Source organism: Amblyraja radiata, chromosome 22, assembly GCF_010909765.2.
Source record: "Amblyraja radiata isolate CabotCenter1 chromosome 22, sAmbRad1.1.pri, whole genome shotgun sequence".
NCBI lineage: Eukaryota > Metazoa > Chordata > Chondrichthyes > Rajiformes > Rajidae > Amblyraja > Amblyraja radiata.
Genome location: NC_045977.1, coordinates 27807604 through 27835554, shown reverse-complemented (window position 1 = coordinate 27835554; position 27951 = coordinate 27807604). Strand labels below are relative to the sequence as shown.

Below are 27951 nucleotides of genomic sequence, written 5' to 3'. Positions count from 1 at the left end.
CAAATGACAATAAATTGAATTGTACCTATCCAACAGTCTTTTAATACTTATAATATCTGCCTCAACCACCTCTTCTGGCAGCTCATTCCATTCATCCACGACCCTCAAAAGTTGCCCCTTAGTTTCTTATTCAATCTTGCACCTCACACATTAAACCTATGCTCTCTGGTTCTTGATTTCCCTAACCATTGGTAAAAGACTGTGCATCTACCCTATCTATTCCCCACATGATTTTTTATACCTCTATAAGATCACCCCTCAGCCTCCTGTGCTCCAAGGAATGGCAACAGTGACAGTGCATTTTATGTAAGAACAACAGTGACAGTGCAATTTATTCAATGGTGAGTGACTGTGCATTGTGGACAGGAATCTTAGTTATGGCGCATAATAATGAATAATGAGTGACGTGCATTTTACAATGGTAAGACAGCAATGCTGGATTGTATTGAATAATGAGTGAAGGTGGACACAAAATGCTGGAGTAACTCAGCGGGTCAGGCAGCATCTTTGGAGAGAAAGAATGAGTGAGGATGCATTTAAAGCGGGACTGGACGCAGGAACCCCCGGGCTCTGGGGATTCCCCCGTTGCCCACAGCTGGGCGGTGACGTCACCGGTGCGTAAGGGCAGGACTGACGTCGGGCGTCGTCTGACGTCATCGGAGGCGTCGGGCGCGATGACGCGACCTCTGCCAAATAACCATGTCTGCTGATGCGATTGGACGCTGCGGGTGGGCGGGCCGGGAGCGGCCAGCTGGCCAGGCCCATAGATCCTATAGCAAGCCAGGCCCGCGGCCGGAGGCGGACACCCCACACCCACACCGAGGCGGAGGCTGGCTGCCATCAATAGGCCGGGCCCTCGGCGTCTATCGTCATTACAGCGCGTCCGGGTGTGGGTGGAGGAGTGTTTGAGGCGACGGCGGTGCAGGTAGGAGCCGAGGAGAGGGGGGAGAGGAGTGGGGGGAGAGGGGAGAGAGGAGAGGGGAGGGGAGGGGATGGAGGAGGGTGGGGAGAGGAGAGGAGGGAAGAGGGGAGAGAGGAGAGGAGAGGGGAGAGGATGGAGGAGAGGAGTGGGGGAGAGGAGAGGATGGAGGAGAGGGGAGAGGAGAGGAGGGAAGAGAGGAGTGGGGAGGGGAGAGAGGAGAGGAGAGGGGGGAAGAGAGTAGTGGGGGGAGAGGGGAGAAGATGAGGGAGAGGAGGGGAGAGAGGAGAGGGAGGAGAGGAGATGGGAGAGAGGAGTGGGGAGGGGAGTGGGGGAACGGGGGGAAATGGGAGCTGGCGATCGGGAGAGAGAGTGTTTTGGTCTGTGGGGAGAAGAGGAAGATGGGCTGGAGATGGGTGGAGGGTGGGGGCTTTGAAGAGGGGGGAGAGAAGGAAGATCGTAGACCCTGGGGACGGGAGTGAGAGGACAAAGCTGGTGGAGATGAGGGCTTTGGAGGATCAGGAGGTTTGTGGGAAGGGGGAAGATAGAGAGGAAGAGGGAAGGCGAGGCGTGGGCTTTGAAGAGGAGGTGGGTTGGGAAGGTGTGGGGGTGGGAGGAGGTAGATCGGAGACCAGGGACGGAAGGGGGGGGGGGGGGGTTAAAATGACGGTAAAATGCTGGAGGGGAGGGAATGAAGGAAATGATGAGGTTAGTACTGGCTGTATCCTTTGACTCGGCAGTGGGCTCTGGTGGTGCCAGGAGCTGGTAATTTTGGGCGGTGGGTAAATGGATTGTGCAGTTGAAGGTTGTGGGGGCAAGGAGGGGGATTCGGGGAGCTGGCAGAAAGGACTATGGTCAGGGTCAGATGGCATTTACCAAGCCACGTGAAGTGGTTGGTGAAGTCTGGCGAGTCAGTGAAAAGTTGAAATGCTGGAAAGGTTGGGGAGAGAGGAAATAATGAGGTTAGTGGTGGCTGTTTCCTGCGACTAGCAGTGCATTAATAGCTGCAACATCTGTCAATTGGAACTCCAGTGGTGCAGCTGTAAATGAATCACCGAACTATACTTGCATCAAACTATAGGAAGTTAATGAGTAGCTGAGAACTCGTGCTGGTGCCTCGTTCCCTACTTACCATTTCCCTCCTTTCTTAAATAACTTTATTTGCTGCCTTCCAAAATGTGATTATTCCTGAATCCAGGAAATTTTGAAAGATCATCAGTAAAATAGAGATTTTTATGTTAGCCCCAGCATTGTTGGACAACATGTCTATTATGTGACAAAAATGGGAAATGCTCCTACATCTCAGCAGGCCAGGCAGCAACTGTGAAAAAATAAGTCAATGTTTCTGGTCTGCGGCTTTCAATCTGACTGCGTTTCTTTTCACGGATACTGCCTACCCTGCTGGTGTTTCCAGCATTTTCTGATTTTGTTGCACACATCCAGCAACTGCAGTTTTGAATTTTATCTTCATATTCTGTATTTTGCAAGTTATTTTTTAATAAAGCAGCCTTGAATAGAGCGGATGACCATCCAGCCTGCTCTTGTCAAGAAACGTTTTCAATTGACAACTGCTGAAGATGACACGTCAGTCTTACTATCTGGATGCCATGGCCTCTTATTGATTGCTAGAAAAATAAACAATTCGATCTAGAATTGGATGTCCCCTCTAATTTCAGTGATGAAACAGTGGGTGTTTCTCGGGGTGCTCCGTTTTCTTCCCACACTCCAAAAATGTGAAGGTTTGTAGGTTAATTGGCTTCTTTAAATTGTCCCTAGTGTGTAAGATGCAGTGGGATAACGCAGAACTAGTGTACGGGTGATCATTGACTCGGTGGGCCAAAGGGCCTGTTGCCATGCTATATCTCTGAACTAAAATGTAAAGTTGATGTTTGCTCCAAACTCTTAATGCAAATTCTGAAGATTTAAGAAATGACATTCAAGGTTCATGTGTGAGTCTGCTCCTAATATTATAAATGTCCTGTCATCATTTTGAAGTAGTGCACTTGCTGGGATGCCAGATTCACCAAGTGCTGTGCAAAACAAAAGCAGGCCCTTGCTGATTTGATAATGAATTTGCTTATGAAATTGTTATCAATGAAAATTTGTCTTTTCACCTCTGTTACAGCATTTGGCTTAGCAACATTAAAATAGCTTTGTATTAATTTAGACTATATCACATCTGGGTTGCTTTGGTTATCACATTACCTGTTGCAAGTGCAGTTTGTTTGAATCACATTTAATCATTCTAGTTGCAAATAACATGGCCTATATGGATAGAATGGTTCAATACTTTATAACAGAACATTTTTCTCACTTGTTACTGGTTTGTGCTCTGAAATTTCCATAATGCTTGTTTTTTAGACAGTCAGTTCTGATTTTTTTTAAATGCCTATCAATTGATGTGGGCATTGCCCCAATTCTGCCATCTTTCACATTGGTATCGTAATGTTAAGGCAAATTAAAAAAACTCACTAATGATCACACACCTGAAATAACTGTCTTGCTTAGCATTTGAAATAAGGAGTCCTGGTTATTTGTGATAATCAGGGTGCCTTATTTCAGATGCTAGGCAAGGCGGTTATTTCAGGTGTGTGATCATTAGTTATTTTGGTGCGAGCAGTGGAGTTAGTGCATATTTTTAAGATGGAGTGTTAAACCATGCGTTGGTTTGGTGAAAACTGACATCAGCACAGGAGAGATGAAATGAGTATTAAAAGTAAATACAAGCCCGAATGTTCATCCGTACTGCTCGATCAGTTTTAGTTCTAAGGTCGACACAAAATGCTGAAGTAACTCAACGGGACAGGCAGTATCTCTGGAGAGAAGGAATGGGTGACGTTTCGGGTCGAGACTCTTCTTCAGACTGAAGATCAGTCAGACCCTAAAGAAGGGTCTTGATCTGAAACGTCACCCGTTCCTTCTCTCCAGAGATGCTGAAGAAGGGTCTCGACCCAAAACGTTACCCATTCCTTATCTCCAGAGATGCTGCCTGGACCGCTGAGTTACTCCTGCATTTTGTGTCTACCTTCGATTTAAACCAGCATCTGCAGTTCTTTCCTACACAGTTTTAGTTCTAATATTCAGTAAACACATGCTTTTATTCCCATGGGTACTTCCAGCACCACTAGCATTTATCTATGGGACTGTTGAAAACATGTTTGTTAAAATTGAAATGTTAGTGATGCTGGTCTGATGAGTACACAAAGTAAACATCTAAAGTGTTGTCTGCTGATGCTGAGTCACTTGGCTGAGAGGGCCGTGGTTGCCTTTGCTGATACAAAGAGCAATAGAACACTAACACTAGGTGTGGTCTGAAGACAAAATAATTGTTATACAGGACAAAGTTGTTATTCCTATCATGACCATTTTTATGATCAGCCCTGAAATGTTTGGGACAAGGAAACTCTGCCCTAATGCCCTGGCTCAATCTCTTTGACCACATTGTGTCAAACTGCTTGCTGTTGATAATGCAGAACCTATACATAAATTGGAGTGCATGGGGGAAGAGGGTGTCCGTTAATGCCGATAGTCTGTTATAAACGAATAAGGGAGTTCATATGTACTGTACTAATGGGAAAACAGCCATACACTAAACAATAAATAGAAATGGAGACAACATTTCCAATACTTTGGGACGGCACAGTGGCACTGGGTAATGTTGATTCCATACTACCTGACAGCGCCAGAGACCCAAGTTTGATCTTGACCTCGGGTGCTCCCTGTGGCAGCGTGGGTTCACGCTTGGTGCTCGGGTTTCCTCCTTCATTGCAGAGACGTGTAGGTTTGTGGTTTGGTTGGCTTCCGTGTCGGTTGCGGGTGGAGACACTGTCTCGCGGCGCCGATGGGCCAAGTTTCATCCCGATTTTGGCCTCACGTGCTCCTTATGGCCGCGCGGGTTTCCTCTGGTGCACTGGTTCTATCCGACACACTGCGGGTTGTCTCTTGTGTGTGGGGTGGAGCTGTTGTGCCAGGACTCCCGGTTTGGGGTCCATGCAGTCGTGATGGGATCTCAGGAACAGGGTCGGGCATGGGTCTCTGGCACTGGGCTGTTTGTGGAGAGCAGTTGGGCTGCAGGCCTGCACGTTTCTGTGGTGTGGCAAGGTGATGTGGGGGATCCCACGGTGTCAAAACGTCTGTCTTTTTGCAATGTGCGAGAAAAGATAGAACCACTACAGTAGTTATGTCGGAGAAAATATAGAATCACTGCGGTAGTTCTAATCTTCACACTACGGACAATTCACAGTGTGAAGGATAAAACCAGTGTATGTGTTTCCGTGCCGTTTCCCCAAACTAAACTTAGTTAAAATGGTTCAAAAACACGATTCAAATGTGTAATTCTCCAAAGTATTCAAAACGCTTTTATTAGTACAGTAGTAAGGATTGTAGAAGAAACGGAACAACATCAGTGTACAGTATCTCTAAAAGTAAACTAAAGAAGAATCGCTTCATCCACCTAGTGGTCATTCCTTGAAACAACAAACTGTCCACAACAAACTTGGTCCACTGTAACCGAATCCATTATAGAGAGGTCCATTAAGAGGAGGGTTTACTCTATATTTACTATCAACGATTTCACTTTTCCTTTATTGTTTGAAGTAGTAAATGGTGTCAATTCTGTCAATAAATTAAAACTCCCATCAGTTGATCTTATTTAATAATAAGCTGAATAATTGACTATTTATGAAGATGCCTAAACTTTAGGCTTTTCTCTCCAACATTGTCTAGTTTTGCCTCCACCCTCGATGGGTGGTCCTGATCCTTTCATCAATACAATGCTAGGGGGGATTCATCTCTGAACTCCTGCAGCTAGCGCTGAGGACTTTTTCGTCACAAACGGCTTCCAATGGGAGACATTTTTAACCCCTTACCATGTTATTATTCCTGACCAGTTTGTTAATAATATTTAATATTTAAACATTTTGGGATTGGCTTCATTGTTAATTGTTCTCTGTTTTTATAATGGCAGGCCAATTGTAGTATTTTTTTTAGTTTTCAATTGCCATATCCAATCAATATGGAAGAGAGAATTTTTGAAAGTTCCTTAGTTATTTCTTGCATCACATTCTACCTGTGTAAGTTCGCTTGCGTATCTCATCCCAAACAACTTCGGATTTCTCTTCACCAAGGTTTTAGCTTGCCTCTGCTAAATCTCATGCAAAATACTTGGTGTCCTGCCTTTTCCCCTCTAGCTTCTGGTAATTTTGCTTTTAAAGTTGCTCCATTTAATCCAACTGATCTGTTTTGTCTCTGCCACTGTGTTACAATCTACACCAATGTAGATATTTATCATAATAATTAGTCATGCATTATTATAGGTAACACTTTTGGAGGCACCAGTGCAGAGGAATTATACCGAACGCGTACATGTCTGAAAATGGAATTTCCTGACCTGGGAGAACACTGTTCTGAAAGTTCTTGCAAACGGCTGGGTAAGGGTAAAATTCATATCATTTATGCTCCATCTATCACATTTGTGAAGCACCATTTGTGCTTTTTAGGACAGGGATGATAAAAATGTAAGCAGAGGGTGTGTGTGAGTGTACAAAGAAAATGTCTGACAGATGCCTGTAAAGTGAGGGGTGGTGTGTTAGACAGATGCCTTGGAAAGAATGTGGACATGCAGAATTGTAAGTGGTACTAACACATTTTGTCTCTACCACTTCTAAATTATTACAAAGAAAGCCATGCTAGCTAAAGTTGATAAGCTAAAATGCCCAACTCTCCTTGTGTTTTTTGCATTTTTAGAAACGTACATGCACATTTGCTTGCCTATTTTCTGCTAAAACATAGTGGGCTGATAGTTCACTCCTACTAATGTGATCCTGTTTTGTTTTTTAGTTAAGCTAATATTGCTTTATCAGTAAATCGTAAGCATCTTATGCTGATAAATGTTAGATTTAAATATTTGTACATTACTTATTTATCTGTAGGAAAGAACTGCAGATGCTGGTTTAAATCGAAGATGGACACAAAATACTGGATTAACTCAGCAGGATAGGCAGCATCTCTGGAGAGAATGAATGGGTGACGTTTTGGGTCGAGACCCTTTTCCTTCTGAAGAAGGCTCTCGACCTGAAACGTCACCCAATCCTTCTCTCCAGAGATGCTGCCTGTCCTGCTGAGTCCCTCCAACATTTTGTCTCTATCTTTGACTTATTTATCTACTGTTTTTCTCTTGGTAAATACTGTCTGTAATTGGGAATGTTCTGCTGCCACACTTTCCTTTCTTTCTCACACAATCATGCTTGCACGTGCCTATTTGTGCCTTGCATCAAGGAATAAACAATGAAGCCTTGTCAAAAAAACTTTATTCCCCAGGTTTTATTTCCCCAGCATTTCAAATGCATGCCTTTGTCAATTGTGACCACCACCTCCTTTCCATCTCTTTATCGGTTTCTGCCTCCCTTACCCCTCACACAACCTAGTCATCTTCTGGACTCTCTTTCCCAGCCTCAGTTGTCAATCCAACTCTCCTGTCTTCCACTCATGTTCCTTTCTGATTTTTTTTTTTTTTTTTTTTCCCCCCCTTCTTTTCGTTCTCTCTTTCTCTTCCCCTTCCTGTCAAAATTACCATCCCGCCCCATATTGTATCTCTGATCCTCTCCTCTTCCCTGTATGATGCTGGCCCCAATTGGCATAAAATTAGGAACGAAAGGGCCTTTTAAATTGATTGCCTCAGCTCGCCCAATTACTGAACATTTGCGCAGTTGAGGCAATGTTTCAGCTGTTAGTGCTCTATATTCTGGTATTCCCTCATTAAACCTTTCTTCCTCCTGTATACTTTTAAACTGTTCTCCAAAACCTGGCTATGGCTTTTATTTGCATAATGTCACATTGTGTATGGCGTTGCTTTTACTTTACTGGGTTACAATCATAATATTGAAAAGGAAGATTTCCATAATGCCATCAGATGCTAAATCATATTTTGCTTGTCTTGTTAAGATCACCCTTGCCTCTTTCAGATTTCCTTCCTATGAAGTGTGATGCCTGTGCGCAGATCTTCTGCAAAGACCACATCAGCTATGCGCATCATCAGTGCACCTCCTCTTATAAAAAGGTTTTTGTGCCCTTCTAAAATATGTACACATCTATAAAGAGGATCTTTGTTTAATTTTGAATTAAATTGTTTTGTTGTCTGATATTTTCCTTCTGACTTACCTTTCTAAAATCAGTAGAATTATGAATATTAAACAAATCAAGATTAGCTGTAATCGTATTGAATGGCACAGGCAGAAGGGGCCAAATGGCTTACTTCTGCTTCTGTTTATTTATTTTCTTCCTCTGGAATAAGTCTAGGAAACTGCAGCCTGTATTATTATTTTTTTTGAAATGATTTTAATTTGTCGGGACCCATCTTCAGACTGAGTCAGGCAGGAGGGAGATACGGAGATATGAAGGGTAAAGTGTGAAAACGAGACATGAAAGGAGTTAAAAGGAAAATTTAGAATAGATAATTGTTCGCTAATATAAGGTGACAACGAAGCATACAGAGATAAAATGTAATCGGGGACAGTCAGAATGGTCAGAGACTGGGGGGGGGGGGGGGGGGGGGGGGGGGTGTAGACAGAGGGAAAGCAAGGGTTACTTGAAGTTAGAGAAGTCAATATTCATCCTGTTGGGGTGTAAGCTGCCCAAGCCCTTAGTCACCTTGACCGGCCACAATTGGCAGAGGCATTGAAACAGCTACTTCCTGTCAGCTTTGAACTAGATTATTTAATTGGCTGGAGCATTATAACCACATCCAAGTTCATCATTAGTTTGCATTCAAGATAAGAATTAAACGTCTCTAATGGACCTATGTTCAAATTGTATTTGAGATGGTCTTCAGTTGAGGCACATATTATGTCTTTCATTTGAAAAATCGTTTAAGGTGTTGAAATTCTTGCAGATGAAACAAGGAAAACCATGACTTTGTTTTGTTTTTGTATCCTGTTTGCTTAAGTCTTTGTTGGAGAAGTTGGTGATGATTCTCTCACTGATGGTGGTATCAGTGATTTAAAGGGAACCATTAACTGGACTGTTTTTAATATATACTCGATTCATTTCAGGATGTACAGGTACCAATGTGTCCTCTGTGTAGCATGCCGGTTCCTGTCAAAAGGGGAGAAATGCCAGACATTCGTGTTGGCGAGCACATCGACAGGGAATGTAAATCCGATCCTGCCCAGAAAAAGCGTAAGGTGCGGCCATTATTTACAATTCATATTCATTAGATTGTAAATCTCATAATTATTTTCCACCACTCTGAAATAAACTGCATTGGTATTGGTTGTCATCTTTAAATTGGTATTAGTTTATTTTTGTCATGTGTACTGAGATATAGTGAAAACCTTTATTTCCTTGCTATCCAGTCAAATCATATATACACGAGAACAATCACGCCATACAGGTGGTGCAAAGAGGAAATGCCAGGGTGCAGAATATATTGTTGCAGCATCATAGCATGATAGTAATGGAGAAAATGCAGCTAAAAATAAATGCAAGGTCTGCAATGAGGTAGTTTGGAAGATTGGGATTACACCTTAGTTTATGGGAGGACCATTCAGTAGTCTGATAACTGGGGAAGAAGCTGTCCCTGAAGCTGATGGTATGTGCTTTCGAGCTTCGGTATTTTCTGCATGACGGGAGGGGAGAAGAGGGAATGACTGGGGTGAAAGTCGCCTTCAATTATATTGACTGCGTTCAAGCGTGAAGTGTTGATGCAGTCAATTTGGGGGAGGTGGGAGGGCAGTGGGAAGCTGGTTTGTGCAATGGACTGGGCACATCTATAATTCTCTACTATCATTTGGGGTTTGGGCACAACTATAATTCTCTTCAATCATTTACAATTCATCCCGATAGGATACTTTCTGTTGCCCTTCTACAGAAGTTGGTAATGGTCGCTGAACCTATGCGTAGTTTCCATTGTCTTTAGTTTAGTTTACATTGGGAAACGGGTCCTTTGGCCCACCTAGTCCACACCATTGGAGCTCAGGCAATCATGATCATACAGACATGTGAATCGTTGCGGGGATGGGCCACTTGGTTCCTTGAGCTTGTTTTGTCACATAACAAGATCATGACAGATCTATATTTCTGCCTTGCTGTAGTAACATTTCATCCCGTTATTTATGTTTCTGTCTCTGCTTTAAAAAATATTCAAATAATCTAGGAGAGGAAAGAATTGTCTCATCTGTCTTAAATGAGACTCCCTTGCGTTCTAAACATTATCCCTCTAGTTCCGGATTCTCACATATGAGGAAACATTCTTTCTATCCTGTCCAGACCTCTCAGGACCTTGTACGTTTCAAGCTACCACTCACTCTTCTAAATTTTACTGCTAGCCTCCCCTGTGTAGGCTAAAGCTGTGAATCATGCAGTTTGACACCCTAATCTCTCCACATAGCAGAGTCAGTAATCACATGAATCATTTTTTTATTTTCATGCCATCTTGCCATAAGTTTCCAACATTAAACTCCACATTCTCTACTGTATTGGTTGAAATACGCTGAATCTCTTTGACATTTCCTTCTGCCTCTTCAGACCTTCTTTTCCTACCCATTTCATGTGATCATCAAATTTAGGATCCATACCATTGGAGCCCTAATACGTCTCTTTTATTAATTGTAAAATTGAACCCCCTGCTCTGATTCTTGGAGCACACAATTTGTTGCATCATAACAGAAAAAAGACATATTTCTGCCTGCGGTTCCTGTTAGCCAGCCATTCTTCTCTGCATACCAAAATAATCCCTTCTGCACCATGAGCTTTTATTGCCTCCAATAACCTATCATTAGCACCTTATATGCCGTCTGCAAATGTTAGTACATTGACTGTCAATTCTTTATCTACAACATATGGAACTTCAATTGGTAAAAAAATGTTTTGTGAAAGGGAAATACACGCTGACTGATTTATTATCTTGCAATGTTCTATGTGTCTGCAATTGAGATGGAAGCACAAGTTATTTATTTTGGAGTGTGATCAAATTGAAATAAATGTGTTTCAGATCTTTACGAACAAGTGCTCGAGTCCTGGGTGCAAACAGAAAGAGATGATCAAAGTGACATGTGACCAATGTCACTTAAATTTCTGCTTAAAGCACAGGCACCCCTTGGATCATGTGTGTGCAGCTGATGGAACGCCTCCCTCCAAACCAGGGTAAGAAGCGAGAGAAACAAACTTTTGCCATTATTAGGCTAGTGGATAAAGGCATCAAATGGGGGAGAGAGTAATCTCATGAGGTAGGATTTCTCATGTGAACCAATACATGGTATGACTGTATGGAAAATCAAATTCCTCGTATGATTTACATACTTGTTTTGTTTTCATACTTGGCTAATACATTTTTTTTAAATCAACTACAAGTACAATTACCTCCACAGTTTCTGCTGCCTGGGTTAATATCTGCCCTGGTCGGGTAGTCGGCGACTAAACCGTCTCTTCCACCTGGTTTGCCAGGTGAGGAGGGGACTGTGGACCCCCAGCAGGACCAAAAACAAGACATGTCAAAGGGCGGATGGGCTTCTAGCGAGCCAAAGGCCATCCACACTTCAGTAGAAGTTGCGATCACTATCGTACATAGCATTGTAAGGAATGATGATAAAGCACACACACACATCAAAATCCTCTACTTCCAGCGGCGGAAGTCCGCAGGAACTGGAGGACAGAGATGTGTGGTGTGTCCGTCACCGTTCCCGTTGGAAACCAGCACCACTGCATAGCTAATGTTTTCAACGATGATGAATGTGATATCTTGGATTAAGAGGCTGATGTAGTTTTGCTGAGTTCACTAGAAAGTGTAATGTTAGTAGCTGGAGATCAGCTGATCTACTTGACATTTGTAAGCAATACACCAATGGCCTACTAGTCGGGATATGTAACTTTGTTCAACTTGCTTAAGCACCTTTAGATTTCCTCTATTAATTTGAACAAAACTTTCCTCTAGGGTATTCATACTTGATGACTAGTTGATTCTGTTTATTTATTTGGTAGATTGCCTTGAAAATTAGTTGTGGTGGGGCAGAAACATTGCCTGGGTTAATATCATGCTTTCTTTGCCTTCAAGTTTATTTTGTAATGTTCTCAATGATTTGTGCAACATCCAAAATAGCTTTCAAAAAGATACCGACAACAAGTATTAGCAATCAGCACTGAAAACTGAAAAAGTGGTTTCCTATAAAATTATCCCCCAATAGAGCTGTTGAAAAGCGCACAACTGAAATATGCTTGAAGGCTTTAATTTTATCGGTGAAGGAAATTAGTTCCATTTGTGAACTTGTAGCAATCTAAAGTTCTGGGAACTCTTTCGTAATCTACAGTGCCTTTAGTGTTACACAGTTGAGGAAATGGCAACAGATTCTACTGTTACATGAGCTGTGCAGGACAAATCTGTCCTCTCTGTAGTGATGATTACCGAGGATCCAGGCTATAACTAAAGCAAAACCTGTGATAGCTAACTACAATTTTGTGTGAAATTATTCAACCGAATTTTAATAGATTTTTTTTCTTTCTGAAAGTAATGCCGCCGTTATAAAGGCTCGGGGAAATCCAAAACCCAGCGCAACGCCATCTACAAGCAAAGATACATCGAGCAGTCGACCAAATAGACTGAATACATCAGCAGCCCCACACTATAAAAGGTAGACTTTCACTGATATTACTGAATATCAATAAAGTCAATAATGGTTATTAATTGATATGAAATGGATGCCGAGTGGGCAGCTGAGTGGGTACATTTGTCTTCCAGTTGCATTGCCCTTCCATCTATACACAGCTCCTCTATTTTTAAGATCTGTTAAAGACCACCAATTGACCACGAATACATGCTTTAATACTGCGGCTGCTGTAGCAGATCAGAAGCTGTGGACCCTGCAATGAGCAACCTCCTTAAAGCCTTCCCACCGTCTATAGGGCATTGGTTAGGAGTGCAATGGAGTACTGTGCAGTTACCTGAATGAGTGAAGCGCTTAATAAGAGCTTGGAAGCTCAACACTATCCAGAAAACTTGATTCTCTGCAGGGGAAAAAGCAACTTGTTTGATATCCTATCCGCCATAATAAATATTACTTTGTTTCACCAGTGTACTGGGGCAGTGTGTGCCATGTGTAGAATGCATTGCACTTACACTATCCATTCTAACGTAATGCACAAAGAAGGACAAAGTCTACCAGAGTATAGTAACACTGCTACCTGACAGTTCTGCTCCAAGGCGTGCACAATCTGACTGGGAAATATATTACTGTTCTTTTGATGGTGTTAGATCCAAATCCTGGAATTCCCAACCCAGCAGTGTTTCCAATCCAAAGCAGCCTCGCACCACCACCATCTTGTGGCCAGTTAGGGGTGGGCAGAGCCCTGCAACGCCCACATCCTGAAAATTTAATAAAATACTTGGGTTTCAATTTTGTTTGATAATGCTTTAAAGTACGCGGCTTTGCGATGTGTTGTCGTCTGAAGGTTGTTCTACATAATATTGTGGCAAACAATTTGTGCTTTCCCTCATTCCATAGGCATTGTATAGGAATGTCACAAAATTTTGAGATTTTTAAAATCAAGCCTGAAATTTATCCCATTAGATAAAGCATACAAAGAACTTTAATTTGATACCTAATTCACTTTCATATCTTCAGTATTAAAAAAAATTATGGCCATTTTCATACTCGGAAATTAGCATCTTGTTCCCTATTTAAGAATAAGGAGTAAGCCATTTAGAACGGAGACAAGGAAACACTTGTTCTCACAGAGAGTGGTTGAGTCGCGAATTCTCAGCCTCAGAGGGCGGTGGAGGCAGGTTCTCTGGATACTTTCAAGAGAGAGCTAGATAGGGCTCTTAGAAATAGCGGAATCAGGGGATATGGGGAGAAGGCAGGAACGGGGTACTGATTGGGGATGATCAGCCATAATCACATTGAATGGTGGTGCTGGCTCGAAGGGCCGAATGGCCTACTCTTGCACCTATTGTCCATTGTCTATTGTCTGTTGCTTTTCCATTGACTTAACACAAAAGCTGTGATAGAGGGCAGTCAAAAGCCCATAACTTCCTTAAAAATTAAGAGAACTGAATGAAATTTTCAGTTATTATAGATTGAAGCATTCTGAAACAAATATAAAACATCTTACTTGGATGACCTGAAATTAAAGCATTTAATTAGTTAGTTACCTAATTGTAGCTAATTACAAAATTGTGACGGAAATAGTAATAAACACCCAGACTGCCTTGACAATTGAAAAATGTGATATTCTCAAGATGAGAACTTTAATATTATTGTATTAAATGCTGTAAGTCCATAACAGATAGGTAAATAAATTACAATTTCTAGCAATAGACCAAGTCTTTATGGAGAAGATCAGTTGCTAGCTGGTACATTGGCATATCATAATCAGTAGCATCATACTCCTCAGATTGTAACCATTAAGCAACTGTACACCTTGTTCTTCCTCAACTGTTCAATTTTGGCATTGTAAACTACAGGTTTTTGCTCTTCAAACCACGCATGACATGCCATTCTGCCCACTACTTTCCCATTATGAATGTCCTGTAGATCATCACATTTGGAGTAGTCCAAATTCGGATAATCTCTGCGAATGCTGTCTAAATCAGTCACTTTTGCTGGGCATTTGGATTGACAATTTTGGATCTCTTCTTCAGAGACATCTGTTTAAAATGTAAAGGAAAAAAAACACTGAGCAGCATTAACAGCAACAAGTTATTATTTGTAGTTTTAGAACAAAGGTAGAAATGATAAAGTTAAATGCGAAAACAAATAGTAAATACCCAACAAAAAAATCATATTCATCAGTTTCATCAAATCAATTAAATTCATCCAATTCATCTAAATTCAATTACCAGATCTAAACATCTATCCATTTCTTAAGAAAAGGCTAACATTTTTAAATAGCCTAAGTATACAAATAACAAACTGATTCCACTCACACAAGAATTCACAATATAATATGATTTTTAAATCTCACTGTCATGAACTTATATGCCAAATGGAAGGAATTTAATGTTTAATTCCCATAAATTAATCTAGAAACATCCATTCTCAATATAATCAAAATTATCATTTTTTGCACAATACATGTGACTAAAACTGTTGTGGATATTTAGTATAAAAATATTGATTATGGATAGACAATAACACAAAATATAGACATTAGATGCTCTTATGACATGATTGTCGAAAAAAAAAAGAGAATTTAAATTCGTATGGGGCCTAAATAACATTTTCGCATCATAAGATTTGTTAGACATCATTAATTTGTCCTCCGCAGCCTTGTGTGGCAATGAATTCTGCAGGATCACCACCTCTGACCAAAGGAATTCCTCCTCAATTCACTCCTGCCCTTAATCATAGGTCAACCTTTGAGACTGTCCCAGTTTGCCTGATTTTGTATTGCAATTGACTGTAACCACTGGAATGTTGCCTGATTTGGCAGTTGTCACACTTTGGCAGTTCATATGTCAATAAGATCAGTAAATAATACTGACCTTTTTGTTTTGTTGACAGTGACCTGCCAAGAAGCATCCCTACATCTGCATCTCTGCAAGCAGGATTGGTGAGTTCAATAATTTCTGACATACGATGATTTTGCAGTTTAGTGTGTGTTCTGAAAAGGTCATTGTTGCCAGGTCCCTGTTTTGTAAAGGGAATATTGAGGATAGAGATGTACTGAAAACATTGGAAAGTTTCTCACTTCACATTACCTCTAATTCTATATGGTGACTTGTTACATTGCCTTCCAATGTGGCAAAATATGATTGTTGCATAATATGCCTTTACTGTGAAAATATGCAGTGCCTTGGCAGCTTCAATTATCAGTTCACTCATTGTGCATTCATATATAAGCAAATCTGGTGATGTATTCACATCAATGTTAAGTGTGTTGGGGAAATAAGTGCGGGAATGACATTCAATGACTTCATCTTGTAAAATCATGTAGGCATGATGAAAGACTGCCTGGGCTGTATCAGTCTGTCATTCCAATGTGCTAAATAGCCACAGAGTGTCTCTTAGTGCTTTCACATGTGTAATGTATGTTCATTGATTTACAATATAGAAATAGAACATACCGTATTTCCCGGGGAAAAAGACGCACCTGCGTCGAAGACGCACCCCCATTTTGAGTTGCTAAATTTTGAAAAAAAGGCTGGCGGGACAGGATCAAGGGTTTGGTTCAAGGAGGCAATGAGGTCCAGGGAGCCCCCATCTTCGCCTGTCCCACAATGCGCTGTGCGGTTCAGGACTGAGGGACGGGGACGTCCTGGCTCAGGGTGATCAGATAACGGAAAGAGAGAGAGCCCGGGACGGAGCAGCCAGCCTTCCGCCAAATAGCCACCCGCCAACCACTACCTCCAACGGTTGAGCCTGCGCCGAAGGACACCGTGGCTGGCTGGCGGGCGGGCCGGCAGAAGGAGCTGATGTGGCGGCCGGTTCCACTGTATGATCCCGGCGGCCACTCGCAGCCACCCGGGACCATCGTTCTTGCTGTTGCTGTACTGAGGGAAGCCAAGTCTATCTATCATGGCTAACAACCTAACCTTCGGCCTCCAAGACCCAGGTAAATTTTCGGGCCTTATTTTACGGTAAAAAATAGCCTCTTCTTCACCGGGAAATATGGTATGCAAAATATTGCCAGCCAGGATATCTTAAATATAAACAAATGTTGAAAATAGTTAGCAGGTTGAACAGCATCTGTGGAGAGAGTTACTGCTTCAGGTTAGATAATCGTCAGGATGAGCAAACTGAAGTACAGAAAAAGAGGGGAAAAAAGGATGGCTTTTGTTAGCATGAAAGGCAGCATGGATTAAAAGGGGTAATTAAGTAAAGTGAAAGGAAATAATATTAGGGAACAAATGGTATTTTGAAGAAGAGTAACTGTAGAATTATCTGATATTTCAAGAAGAATGTAGGATTAATTAAATACTAGCAATAATATTTACCTGAAATTTTGACTAGAGTAGGTCATAATATACCAAGTAAAAGAGGTGCTAAATGTTGAACGTTTGAAGTCTATTAGTAAAATTTAGAAGTTAAAATGGGTGTGAGATGGAGAATTAAACTGGTAGGTGCTTGGAAGACATATTTGATTGCAAGCCACAAGTTCCTACTCCCCGGCTCCCAATAATAATAGTCATGTTGACAAACGGAGGTATTCTCAAAGTCCTTCCACTCTACATTTGTTCTCCGACTCTCCAATATACAAAGTGACCATATTGTGAGCAGCTAGTACAGTTCACTACATTGACAATGGAAAATCACTGAAAGAAGTAGGGTTGTGGATAGAGGGAATGTAGATGGTGAAAGGGAAGGAATTGAATACCCTGCTGTTGTATGTGCTGTGGAGAAGGTATTGATATTGAAGATGGAAGAGTGAACCAGACCATCCTAAAGAGTATGGATTCTGGTGTGTTGGAAGGAGAGACGAGGTGACATTGTACTAAGTGGGAGCATTGCGTTCGAGATATCCAAAATTGTGGAATGCGATTGATCAGATGTGAAGTTCAGACATTGCCTGAAACCTTTTGATCCTGGATGTCCCTGTTTCATTTCCACCCACCATTCTCTTCCGCCATGTATCCAAACATGACATGGGTTTTGGGGTCCTTCTCTTCTTATTTGAACAGAAGTCTAACCAGAATCGGTACCTAAAACTATTTAGTTTGGTTTAGTTTATTGTCACGTGTACCGAGGTACAGTGAAAAGCTTTTTGTTGCGTGCTAAACAGTCAGCTGAAAGACAATACATGATTTACAATCAATCCATTTACAGTGTATAGATACATGATAAGGGAATAACGTTAAGTGCAAGGTAAAGCCAGCAAAGTCTGGTCAAAGATAGTCCGAAGGACATCAAAGAGGTAGATAGTAGTTCAGCACTTCTCTCTGGTTGTGGTAGGATGATTCGGTTGTCTGAATCTTTTATTGAAAAACAAATTGAAAAAATCCTGTGCAGCGAATAAAGGCAGATATGACTGGGATAGTCAACATTCCAGCTGTCATATTTCAGGGCACTGGATTGGATTAAATTGAAACTAGAGCTCAAACTATGCCACCCAATGTTGTAAATACACAAAGTCAGTGGCTGGGAATTTAACCTTCCCTGGGACTGCTGAATGGCTGTGCCTCAATCATTATTTTCTCTTCCTCCCCGAGATGCTGATGTGCACATTTGATCTGTTGGTTACGTGAAACCAGCAATTTAAATCACAATGGTCATGGATCTGATTGTTGGTGAAATTTTCAATTTCTAGGATGTAATGGGATTTTCCTTTTAAAATGCCTGTAAATGGGGCAGTAGAAACTGCCTAAGCTGTTTCCATCTGGACAGGAAATGACCTGCTTCTGTTCTCTGCCTTGTAATTTAGTGGCATGATTTGTATTTCAGCCTGTTGATGGGACCTTAGAAATGAGCATATTGGGAAGAGCCGGCCAAAGTGAGCTGCTGCAACCTCAAATTCCCCTGTAATTGTGGCCGCAGAAGTGTATAACCATTTTATGAGTACACAATCCCCTGGGTCAGGGCTGGAAAGTTACTAGTTAAAATTCATTCCCCGTAAAGGCACAGGCAATTGTGATATAGGCGCCGTTGATATCTGGTTGGGAAGGGAGATAAAAGCAGAAAATGCTCAGTGGATCAGGCTGTACCTGTGGAAAAAGGAAAGGCGTTTACATTTAAAAGTGACTTTTCATCACAATTGGGGGGGGGGGGGGGGGGGGGGGGGGGGGAATTGACCAATGAAACAATTGTCCAAGATAAAGAAGAAATAATAATCTGGCCAAGAATTATATCTTGGAGAAGGAAGAAATAGATGAATCCTCCTGCCATGTGTCGAATTTTAATTTTGTGAAGAAAACATACCCCTGCAGTTGCAGAATAGATCCTTGAAATTAGTAAATCTTGTACGTTTCCACTTATCTTGTGTAGTTTTACTCTGATAACAAGACTACGGTTCATCAGCTGCAGGTTTTGGCACTGTGTGGATATTTGCTGTCTGTGGTCTAATTGTGGCAGGCTGATTAGCCCATCAGTACAGGCAATGCTGCACCTTTATTATTGATAATGTCTGACTATTCCCCAGTCGTTCACTGTGATTGCAGCCAGATTGCCACGTTTATAGTAGCTGTGTGTTCATAATGTGGAAAGGCCCCAGAGTTTAACATCAATTGAGAAATATAGTGACTTTGAAGTAAGTTTAGAATTCAAATAGGATTGAAAATTGCCAAATGGAACTGTAATTTAAGAACGCTTTTTGAAAGGAAGCTTGGTGTTTTACAAATTACTGTTCTGATTCAGTTATATTAAATTGTAGCTGTAGACATTGTATCACCGTAAAGAGGCAAATTAATGTGTAATTAATCAGATTGTTGAGCTGGGTTTATTTCCTACCATTGATTTCTAGTGTAAGTGCCTATGTTTGATTTTATTTCAAGACTGAAGAGCAAGCGCTGCAGAGTGCTTTGGAGAGATCACTGGCCGAATCTTCCAGAAATACAGCTCCCAGGTAAAGTTCTGCCAGCAGCTTGTCACATTCTCTCATGTTCCTTCCACCCATTCCTCATAGTTTTTAAGATTATGTCGCATGAAGAGTTATTGGCATTATCTGCCATTGATACCTGGGCATGTGTGGTACCTGAGGTTTCCTTTGTTCTTCCTTCCTCTTCCTCCATTGAGGTAGAAGTATTGATGGTATTTTTGAAATCATGACCTAAGACCAGTTCTTGCTGATACCTTTACTAGGTTTCAAGTGAAGTAGGCCAGTCGCAGATTGAGACGTTAAGGGTGCCCCATTTTATTTTCATAGCCTAGCATGGCGCCTGCATTTTATCTTCAACGTGAAACAGTTTGGTAGTGAGCATCATTGGATAAAATATAGCCCTAATTGCTAATTTTAAAATATTGCATCGAAATTTGCAGTACAGCTGCTCGTCGACCTACGATGGGGTTATGTTCCGATAAACCCATCGTGAATCAAACATATCACAAGTCGAAAACGCATTTAATACAATGCGATCACGTGACGGGATGTGACATGCGACCCGCTGCTGTTGCCAAACGTTTGCTCCATTGTAAAGTCGAAATATCGTAAGATGAAGCATCGTAAATCGGGGAGCATCTGTACTCTTTTTTTCGGCCACTTATTATGTAATTAAGATAGACAAAATTGCTGGAGAAACTCAGCGGGTGAGGCAGCATCTATGGATCGAAGGAATAGGTGACGTTTCGGGTCGAGACCCTTCTTCAGATTAAGGATCAGCAGTTACAACTGTTAATAAGTTCAGCTTGCTGGTATAAAATGTGTATTATATGGCCTGGGGATAATTGTGGCCCAGTATCTTTTGTAGATAAGCAAACAATGTTTTTCTGGGTACTGATACATTTAACTGTTTCCACTTTCCCATTATCAAGTCAGGCAGAACTGGAAGGCTATTAATGGTATGCTCTGCCAGTCCCTGTTGAGAAGTGTAAAGGATCTATGGATTCAAGAAGGCTATTAGGCCTTTAGTCTTTTCAGCTGCCTCATGCATTTGAAATCAGATCCCAGTGCAGATTTAGATCCATTCCACACTGCTCCAGTGACTTCAAATGTATCGTGAACAGAATGTCGTTTAGGATTATGGATTGAAGCAAGATGCAATTGTGAAGCAAAGCTGACTTTATCCTGTGTAGTGGAAGAGAGTACCCGTTTGAGCAAAGGCTTGGAAACTGTTTCAACAAGTGTAGAGCATTCTAGGCTGGCAGTGGCACAAAGATGATTAAACACAAATGTAAAACTCCATTTTCAGTGTGGTGTAGTCTCATTCCGCAAGGCATAAGTGAACAAAGTATACCAAGGCCATATGTAGCTTCCCTTGTGTTTCCTGGATGCTGTGTTGCTGTAAGTTGACTCTGTACATGGAACTTGGTCTGATGAGAGGTAAAAGGAAAGGCATTGTATGTTCTAAGTTTCACACTGCAGAAGTGAGCTGACACAAGAATCAGGGGAGAGGTAATAAAAATGTGTTGGAAGGAACTCCAGATGCCGGTTTACATCGAAGATAGACACATAGAAACATAGAAAATAGGTGCATGAGTAGGCCATTCGGCCCTTCGAGCCTGCACCGCCATTCAATATGATCATGGCTGATCATCCAACTCAGTAACTCAGAGAGACCTGCCTTCTCTCCATACCCCCTGATCCCTTTAGCCACAAGGGCCACATCTAACTCCCTCTTAAATATAGCCAATGAACTGGCCTCAACTACATTCTGTGGCAGAGAATTCCACAGATTCACCACTCTCTGTGTAAAAAATGTCCTAAAAGATTTCCCCTTTATCCTTTAACTGTGACACAAAATGCTAGAGTAACAGCGGGACAAGCAGCGTCTCTGGAGAAAAGGAATGGGTGACCTTTTGGGTCGAGATCCTCTTCTGACAGAGTCAGGGGAGAGGGAAACGAGAGGTATGAAAAGGTACAGAACGTATCGGACCCAGCTCTGATTTGTTCTGTAGCTTTTCGTATCTCTAGTTGCCCTCTCCCCTGACTCTCAGTCTGAAGAAGGGTCTCGACCCGAAATGTCACCTATTCCTTTTCTCCAGTGATGCTGCCTGACCTGCTGAGTTACTCAAGCATTTTGTGTCTATCTATGAAAGGTAGTAAATCTGACTTAACTCCGTTCTAGCCTTCAGGTAGACTTCACTTCTAAACTACATTCTAATTGTGCTTAACTGGAACGGAAGGAGAGAGAACGACAGACTATTTCTTCCTTTTGCATTTTTGATTGACCACTAGGATGAAACACCTTGAGGATAGCTACTCCATCTGTCTTAAACCCAGGCTATGTACCTCCTGCTGTCTCCTTTTTAATGGAGTCAGTGGCCTACCTGCCTTATTCTCTCAGCTGGAGCAGATTCATATGGAGGAATGTGACTGAAGTTAGTTGGCGAGGCAGCTTTCCTCTCTACCAGCGACCACAATTTATTTTTGTCCCAGTTTAGATTTCTCTCTTAGCTTGTGCAAGACATTTTGAAGGCTAAAAGCTCGCATTGTAAAGCTGCCTGTGGAGCCTCAGTAGCATTTTGCTTGGGGCTACATGTTATAATTATGTGACTCCACTGTCTGTCTAATTCAAATGCTCTTCATGTGCTTAATCAGACGATAATTAATATGTAATAATGTGACTTGTATATACATAGACTATAAACAGCTCCAAGTGGCCTGCTTCACTGCTATAAACTCAGCAGTTTATATTGCACCTATTTTTAGTAGCACTACCTAGTTTGGTATGTTGTACCCAATGTTTGGACTGGACCTGTATGATTGTGATGCTTCCTTATCTCATAATAAAGTTACACTTTTCTGTCTCCCACTCCTTATCTTGTATATCCTGTATTTAGCCACCAAGAGCAAGAAGATTTGGCTTTGGCTCAGGCCATTGCTGCAAGTGAAGAAGAATTTCGTCGACAACAGCAGCAGGTAATTATGATACGAGGAACTGCATAGTAACTTTGCCAATGGCCCGTGAGCCATGCAGGATGTTCCCTCTATTGCTTTTGGGATGAAAAGATTTCTGCCTTTAGTTTAGTCTATGAAAATAAATTTTCTCCTCGATATTTTTTAATTAAAATTATAGGCACAGTGCGATTGTAGGAACTAAATTAGAGTTGCCCCGCATTTATAGCTGTTAAATTTGTTTGGCTATGTGTGCTGTGCTACTAAAACACTCGAATGGTCATCTTAATGACAAGATCAGGCCCCTGCCACAATTGGACTTTTTAATTCCAACCCCATTTGCCTATTATGTAATTGGTAACCACGGTTTAAACAAAATAATCTAAAGCAAAGCAAATCTTGAAGTTAATTACTTTTTAAAAGGCTCTGATTGAAAATCGGGCCACATTTAAAAATGCAGAAGAGAGGAAGGAGGGGTCAGAAGATGAAGGCTCTTTCTTTTTATGTGTGTAAATCATGAACGATTCCCTGCTAAGCTGCCCCAGCTGCCTGTCAACTACGTCTGATAATTCTCCAACATCAGTGAAATTCACTGAAGCGTTAAATTAATAAAATCAAGGCGTCTAGTTTGAATTTCAGATGACTTCAGCAGCAGGCAAATTTTAACTTAAATTCTTCTCTCATTTTCCATGTATTATGGGCAATCAAAAGCTTAGAGAGCGAAGTTTTGGCAGTACATTGTAATGATTTGACTTTGTTTTGTACTTTACCTCGTGCTCTATCTGTACGAGACCAAACATTGAAATGCCGTGAGCTGCTATCATTCGAATCTTAAACATATTCATTCCATAGAGCATGTGCATTGCAGATCCATCCACACAAATCTAGTATTCAAAAATCTAGCCCTTCTCATGTCGACATCGAGGAACTTGAGGGATTAGGGGGTTAGTGCAGGAAAGTGGTATTGAGGTAAAAGATCCATTTGGACTGTTAAATGACAGACAGAAGGGCTGACTGCCCATTCTACTTGTATTTTGATAATTAATGTAAAATTATATTCAAGCATATTGCTTTTCATGCAGACATTTTCTTGGTATCTGTATGAAGCTAGCAGAAAATACTAGTCGTAAATCTAGTTCTTAGCTGGAACATGTCTGCAAAATGGGACCTGACGTAGTGGTACTCCATCCCAGGGTCCGCACACCATGAATTCTTGAGCCTGTGACCTGAGCACGTCATCTCAGCTGAAGCCTGCATGCCACAAACAGGAAGGCAGTGCTTCATTAGACGAAGCGTTTGACAAAACACAGTGTTGGTCTTCACGTAACATCACAAAAACATTGATTATTCCATGCTGATTTTGTCGAACTTAATATTGGATTTGTTAACGGGCTTCGTTACGCTAAGAACATATCTTGTGGTCGAGAAAGATACTTTAATATCACAAATGGCTATAGTGCAATCAAAGTATGTTTGAGCTGAAGTGACTGTCGTAGCTTAAGTAGACAAGGACAGCAGATTTGGTAACAGCAAGATCCCAAGCACATTTTCTATTTCTTGCGAAGGTACTGTCATGCTAGGAGCAGGGGTTCCCAAGTTTTTTCGTCCCGTTTACCCCGGCAACTTTAATAGCACATAACAATGTTATTTCACTTATTTATGAACAACTAATGATGAACAGATACCGGTATATCGGAACCAAACACAGTCAGTCAATGAGAAAAAATATGTAGAAATCCAGAATCAACAAATTTACCCCCTGGGTAGTGTGAAATTTACCCCCCTGGAGGTATATTTACCCCAGGCTGGGAACCCATGTGCTAGGGTAATGTGTAAGTGACCCTTCTATACCTTGTCCACACTTGGGAAATGAACTCCTGTTTAGCTGTGAATGGCTTCCACGTTCTACTCCCAATACAATCATTTTCTACCAAATTAAAGGACAAAACAAAAATGCTTTCATGTAGCCGTCCCCAACTAAGAGGGTTGGTTCAATTTATACTGTTGTTGCAAAGGGTTACAGACTGGACTGATACAGGCTTGGTGTACGAGGGTCAGTATCCCACACTACACTTTATACTTGAAACCCTAACATAGCTGGGACAAAATGGCTGCATGTATTGCCTTGGTGAGGGAAGGATATTTCAAAACATAAGAGATTAGTTACCAGATATTATTAAATATAAAACAGAGCGAAAAATGGACAAATTGAAGGTAGTTGATTTTCCCGTGTTGTACAGCAGCATTCCTTGGGGTAATGGGAAGATTTCAATGATGAGCACACTCATTTTCTCACACCCTTGCTGATTATTATTTATTTTATTGTTTCAGACGCAGCATCGAAGCTCCAGGTCCTTGCCCTGTAAACTTTCCTGACCTTTAAGTTCCAACTCTGCAGCATTACCTTACCGTTGATACTTTTAATCGGTGTCAATGGAGCTCGGGGCTCACAAACAAAAATAGGGCTTTTTGGTTTAGAAAAATAAATGGCCTCTGCTCAGTGAATTGCCCTATAACTATGATTGTTTGATTCTATTGATATATCTATTTCCTAAGAGTTTTTGCATTGAATTCCTATATAAATTTATATATTACTGAATAATTAAAAAAAATATGTATAGCAACAGAGTGCACAAGCTACAGTTATAATATTTAATCGTATATGTATTGTATTGATTTCTAAAGAATAAAGTGTTTTAAAATTGGTGCATTAAGTAATTCAAGTGATCAGTCGAATGTTTTGTGCATCTGCTACAGACTCATTTCACACCCGGTACCTTTAACTTGGTATGGTGCTGCATTCAGGATTATTTGCATTTGCGGTTTTTTCTGACAGCACTATTGAATATTTCAGATTAAAAGTAATACATTGTGCATGAAAGAAATGACTTAAAGTCCCTAGATTGATTTAACCAATTAACATTATCAGTAAAATTGCATATGAAACCTATTCAAATTGGGTTATCGGCATATCCACACTTGCCATCTCTACTCTTGACAAGTGAAATTGTTTGGATTTTTATGAATGTTAAATTGAAATTGTTTAACTCTATTATCCAAGGCAATGACTTTTTTGACTGGGTTTATTTAAGGAGACATTTCTGTATTTGTGACAGCAATGTCTTCAGTCGTACTCTGGATATTTAAACTTGTACTGCAGTAACCTCCAAATTCTGGACTATTTTCAAGTGCCAGCCACCCTTGCGCTAAGTTTCTTTCTGTTTGCCAGGTGTTATTATCAATATGTTGTATAATTAACCTGAACAAAACACAAACTTAATACGATGTGAGACAGTTTTATTTATCCAAGGGGGGAAATTGATCTGCCAACAGACATAAAGCACAAGATACATGAAACATGAAATTAAAGGGGCGAGTAGAAAGGATTGGGGAGGAGGGGGGTTGGGGAGAGGGGAGGCCCCTTCTATACAGTTTGATAGACACAGGGGAAAAGGATCTCCTGTGGCATTCTGTACTGCATCTTGGTGGAATCAGTCTGTTGCTGAAGGTACTCCTCAGGTTGACCAGTGTGTCATCCAGGTTGACCAGTGTAACCAGTTAAGACTACAATATCGACTAAGTTGGTTGACTGGTAGAAAATGCAAATTGCATCAAGTGATATCGGTCTACTAACCCCAGCAGTGAGATGCATCAGTGATATTAGATATTGTGCAGCTCAAAAGCTACAATATAGTCGTCCCGAAATGTCTGTTCATTTCCCTCCACAGATGCTGCCCAACCGAAATATGTTAACCAGTTTCTGCATAAGTAAAAGGGTAGGAAACTCCCATTCACTGGAGTGGAAACAAGCTAAAAGGTACAGGTAAAGTTCAGAACTAAGTTTCAGCAAGGAATAGAGTCTCGGGAAGGTTTTGGAGATGAATCGAGCAAATGGCAAGAAATGCACTAGATAGGCTTAAAGTTGCTATGATCAAAGACCAAGAAACAAGATTTATCAATTGTAAATTGTGTAATGGCCAATTTTAGTGCTGAGATATGACTTGGGGGGTGGGGGGGGGGAAGGGGGGGGGTCAGGATTGGGGAATGGACTGTCAGGATTGGGAGCGAAGTTGCCAACCAAATTTTGATAGGTTACTAATAAGAAAAAGATGGGAGAAGGGCAAACACCCATCCTTGATACCCTTTGCTGGGCTTGTTCAGGAGACACATGAAGTATACCTATTGGAAAGACAAACATCAGATTACTTTTTATTGCAAGGATGTTGATGCACATGAAGCATTTTGTGCTTATTAGACCTCATGATTCATTGTGTGCTAATTTGGCCTTCATGTCAGGAGAGCGTTATAACCTTTGGGTTAGTACAGCACATTAAAGAGTTGATTTTGGAAGTGAGGAGTTGTCGTGGGAGAAGAAATTTGCCAAAACATAATGTTCATTAGGGGTGTTTACTTTGAGAGGTGCATCATCATGAGAGGACTGGTGTGTTAAGTGGTAAGATTGTTTCTTTATGCCAAATGATCTAATACCAAAGTGTTTGAAAGAATTTGAAACGTGCCATTTGGAAGAAAGGTGATAAATTTATTTCCTTGGAGGGTAGTAAGCCTTTGGTATTCTCTTGCCTCAGTGCTAGATGAACTGTTTCTGAGGTTGGTTAGGCAGGGTTATTTGCTTTGAAATCAAGTAGTCTGGAGTCAAGGTTGAATCTGTATATAAATAACATTGAGGGGGCAATGCAAACAAAGTAGAATTTCCCTTTGGGTGGAATGCTTGGATTTGGGCTAAAAGATGTTGGGCTAAGAAGGGAGTTGCAGAAAATATTTTCACCCAAGGAGAAATGTGGATGTGGAGTGTGTTGCCTGAGGGTGGAGGCAGAAAGACTATAACCCTTGATCCATAATCTATGGGGCTGCAGAGAGAGGACTGGGAAGTGTGAATAGGCTATATCTTTTGCCCAGCATGGATACGTTGAGTCGAATGCTAGGCCTCTATGACAAACTTCTTAAACAACTAAACTGACAGCACAGAAATCAGGCCTTTCTATGAGGAGAGAGGAACGTCTCTCCTCATAGCTCTATCAAATACTTTGCCTGGGATGTCAGCTCTTTAATTTGATGATTTTTAAACTTGCTTTTCTACTGGGCCTTTTTAATAACCGCTAGATTTCCCAAAACATATTGCACCCGGCAGCCAGATTGTGAGCAGCAAACGCCTACCAACAGCAGTGTGAGAAGGATCGAATGATGTATCTTATTGGTGGGACTTGCTGATATTGGCCCAGAATCCAGGGTAAACTCCATTACTCATCAAAGCATCACGTAACCTTCTCCTGAGGGAACAGTGAGCTTGCTTCATTTAATCCAAAACTGCCGGTGCAGTACTCTGCTGGTATAAATTTTCTAACTTTGCTGTGGGATTTCAATACACAGCCTCCTCCACTTGAGAGATGAGTGCTGCCAAATGATACCTGTTAAAATCACAGGCTGCTCATAGATTCAAGTAGCTAAATGCAATTGTCCTTTTAACCTCCCTATTCAAGTACATAATCTCAAACTTAAAAGAATCTGTCTGTTGTGATCTTGAATTATAGTTTACATTTGGCTGTTACTCTGTCAGTGTTCACAATAAATGTTCTTTGATATTTGTAATTGATGTTCTC

General features: G+C 41.2%; 1 protein-coding gene across 3 annotated transcripts; it reads left to right on the top strand.

The window, feature by feature from the left end:
* Positions 1–691: 691 nt before the first annotated feature.
* Positions 692–25214, top strand: zfand2a (zinc finger AN1-type containing 2A). Of its 3 annotated transcripts, XM_033040848.1 has the most exons (11): positions 1697–1712; positions 1800–1881; positions 6235–6348; positions 7882–7976; positions 8968–9099; positions 10908–11059; positions 12418–12540; positions 15412–15460; positions 19335–19405; positions 22279–22357; positions 24665–25214. In XM_033040848.1, the coding sequence occupies exons 3-11, from the start codon at positions 6294–6296 to the stop codon at positions 24707–24709; spliced, it is 801 nt and encodes a 266-aa protein (XP_032896739.1). In that variant the 5' UTR covers positions 1697–1712; positions 1800–1881; positions 6235–6293; the 3' UTR covers positions 24710–25214. The 3 variants fall into 3 exon arrangements, with proteins under 3 accessions (XP_032896737.1, XP_032896739.1, XP_032896738.1); XM_033040846.1 differs by lacking the exons at positions 1697–1712; positions 1800–1881 and adding an exon at positions 692–925; XM_033040847.1 differs by lacking the exon at positions 1697–1712 and having other exon boundaries at positions 1761–1881.
* Positions 25215–27951: the final 2737 nt, after the last annotated feature.

Excerpts from the sequence above, each read along its gene's own strand:
- zfand2a (XM_033040846.1), top strand. The coding sequence starts at position 6,294 with ATGGAATTTCCTGACCTGGGAGAACACTGTTCTGAAAGTTCTTGCAAA. Across the intron at positions 7,977-8,967 it reads GCACCTCCTCTTATAAAAAG|GATGTACAGGTACCAATGTG; the intron begins GTTTTTGTGCCC and ends GATTCATTTCAG. Across the intron at positions 15,461-19,334 it reads CATCTCTGCAAGCAGGATTG|ACTGAAGAGCAAGCGCTGCA; the intron begins GTGAGTTCAATA and ends TTTTATTTCAAG.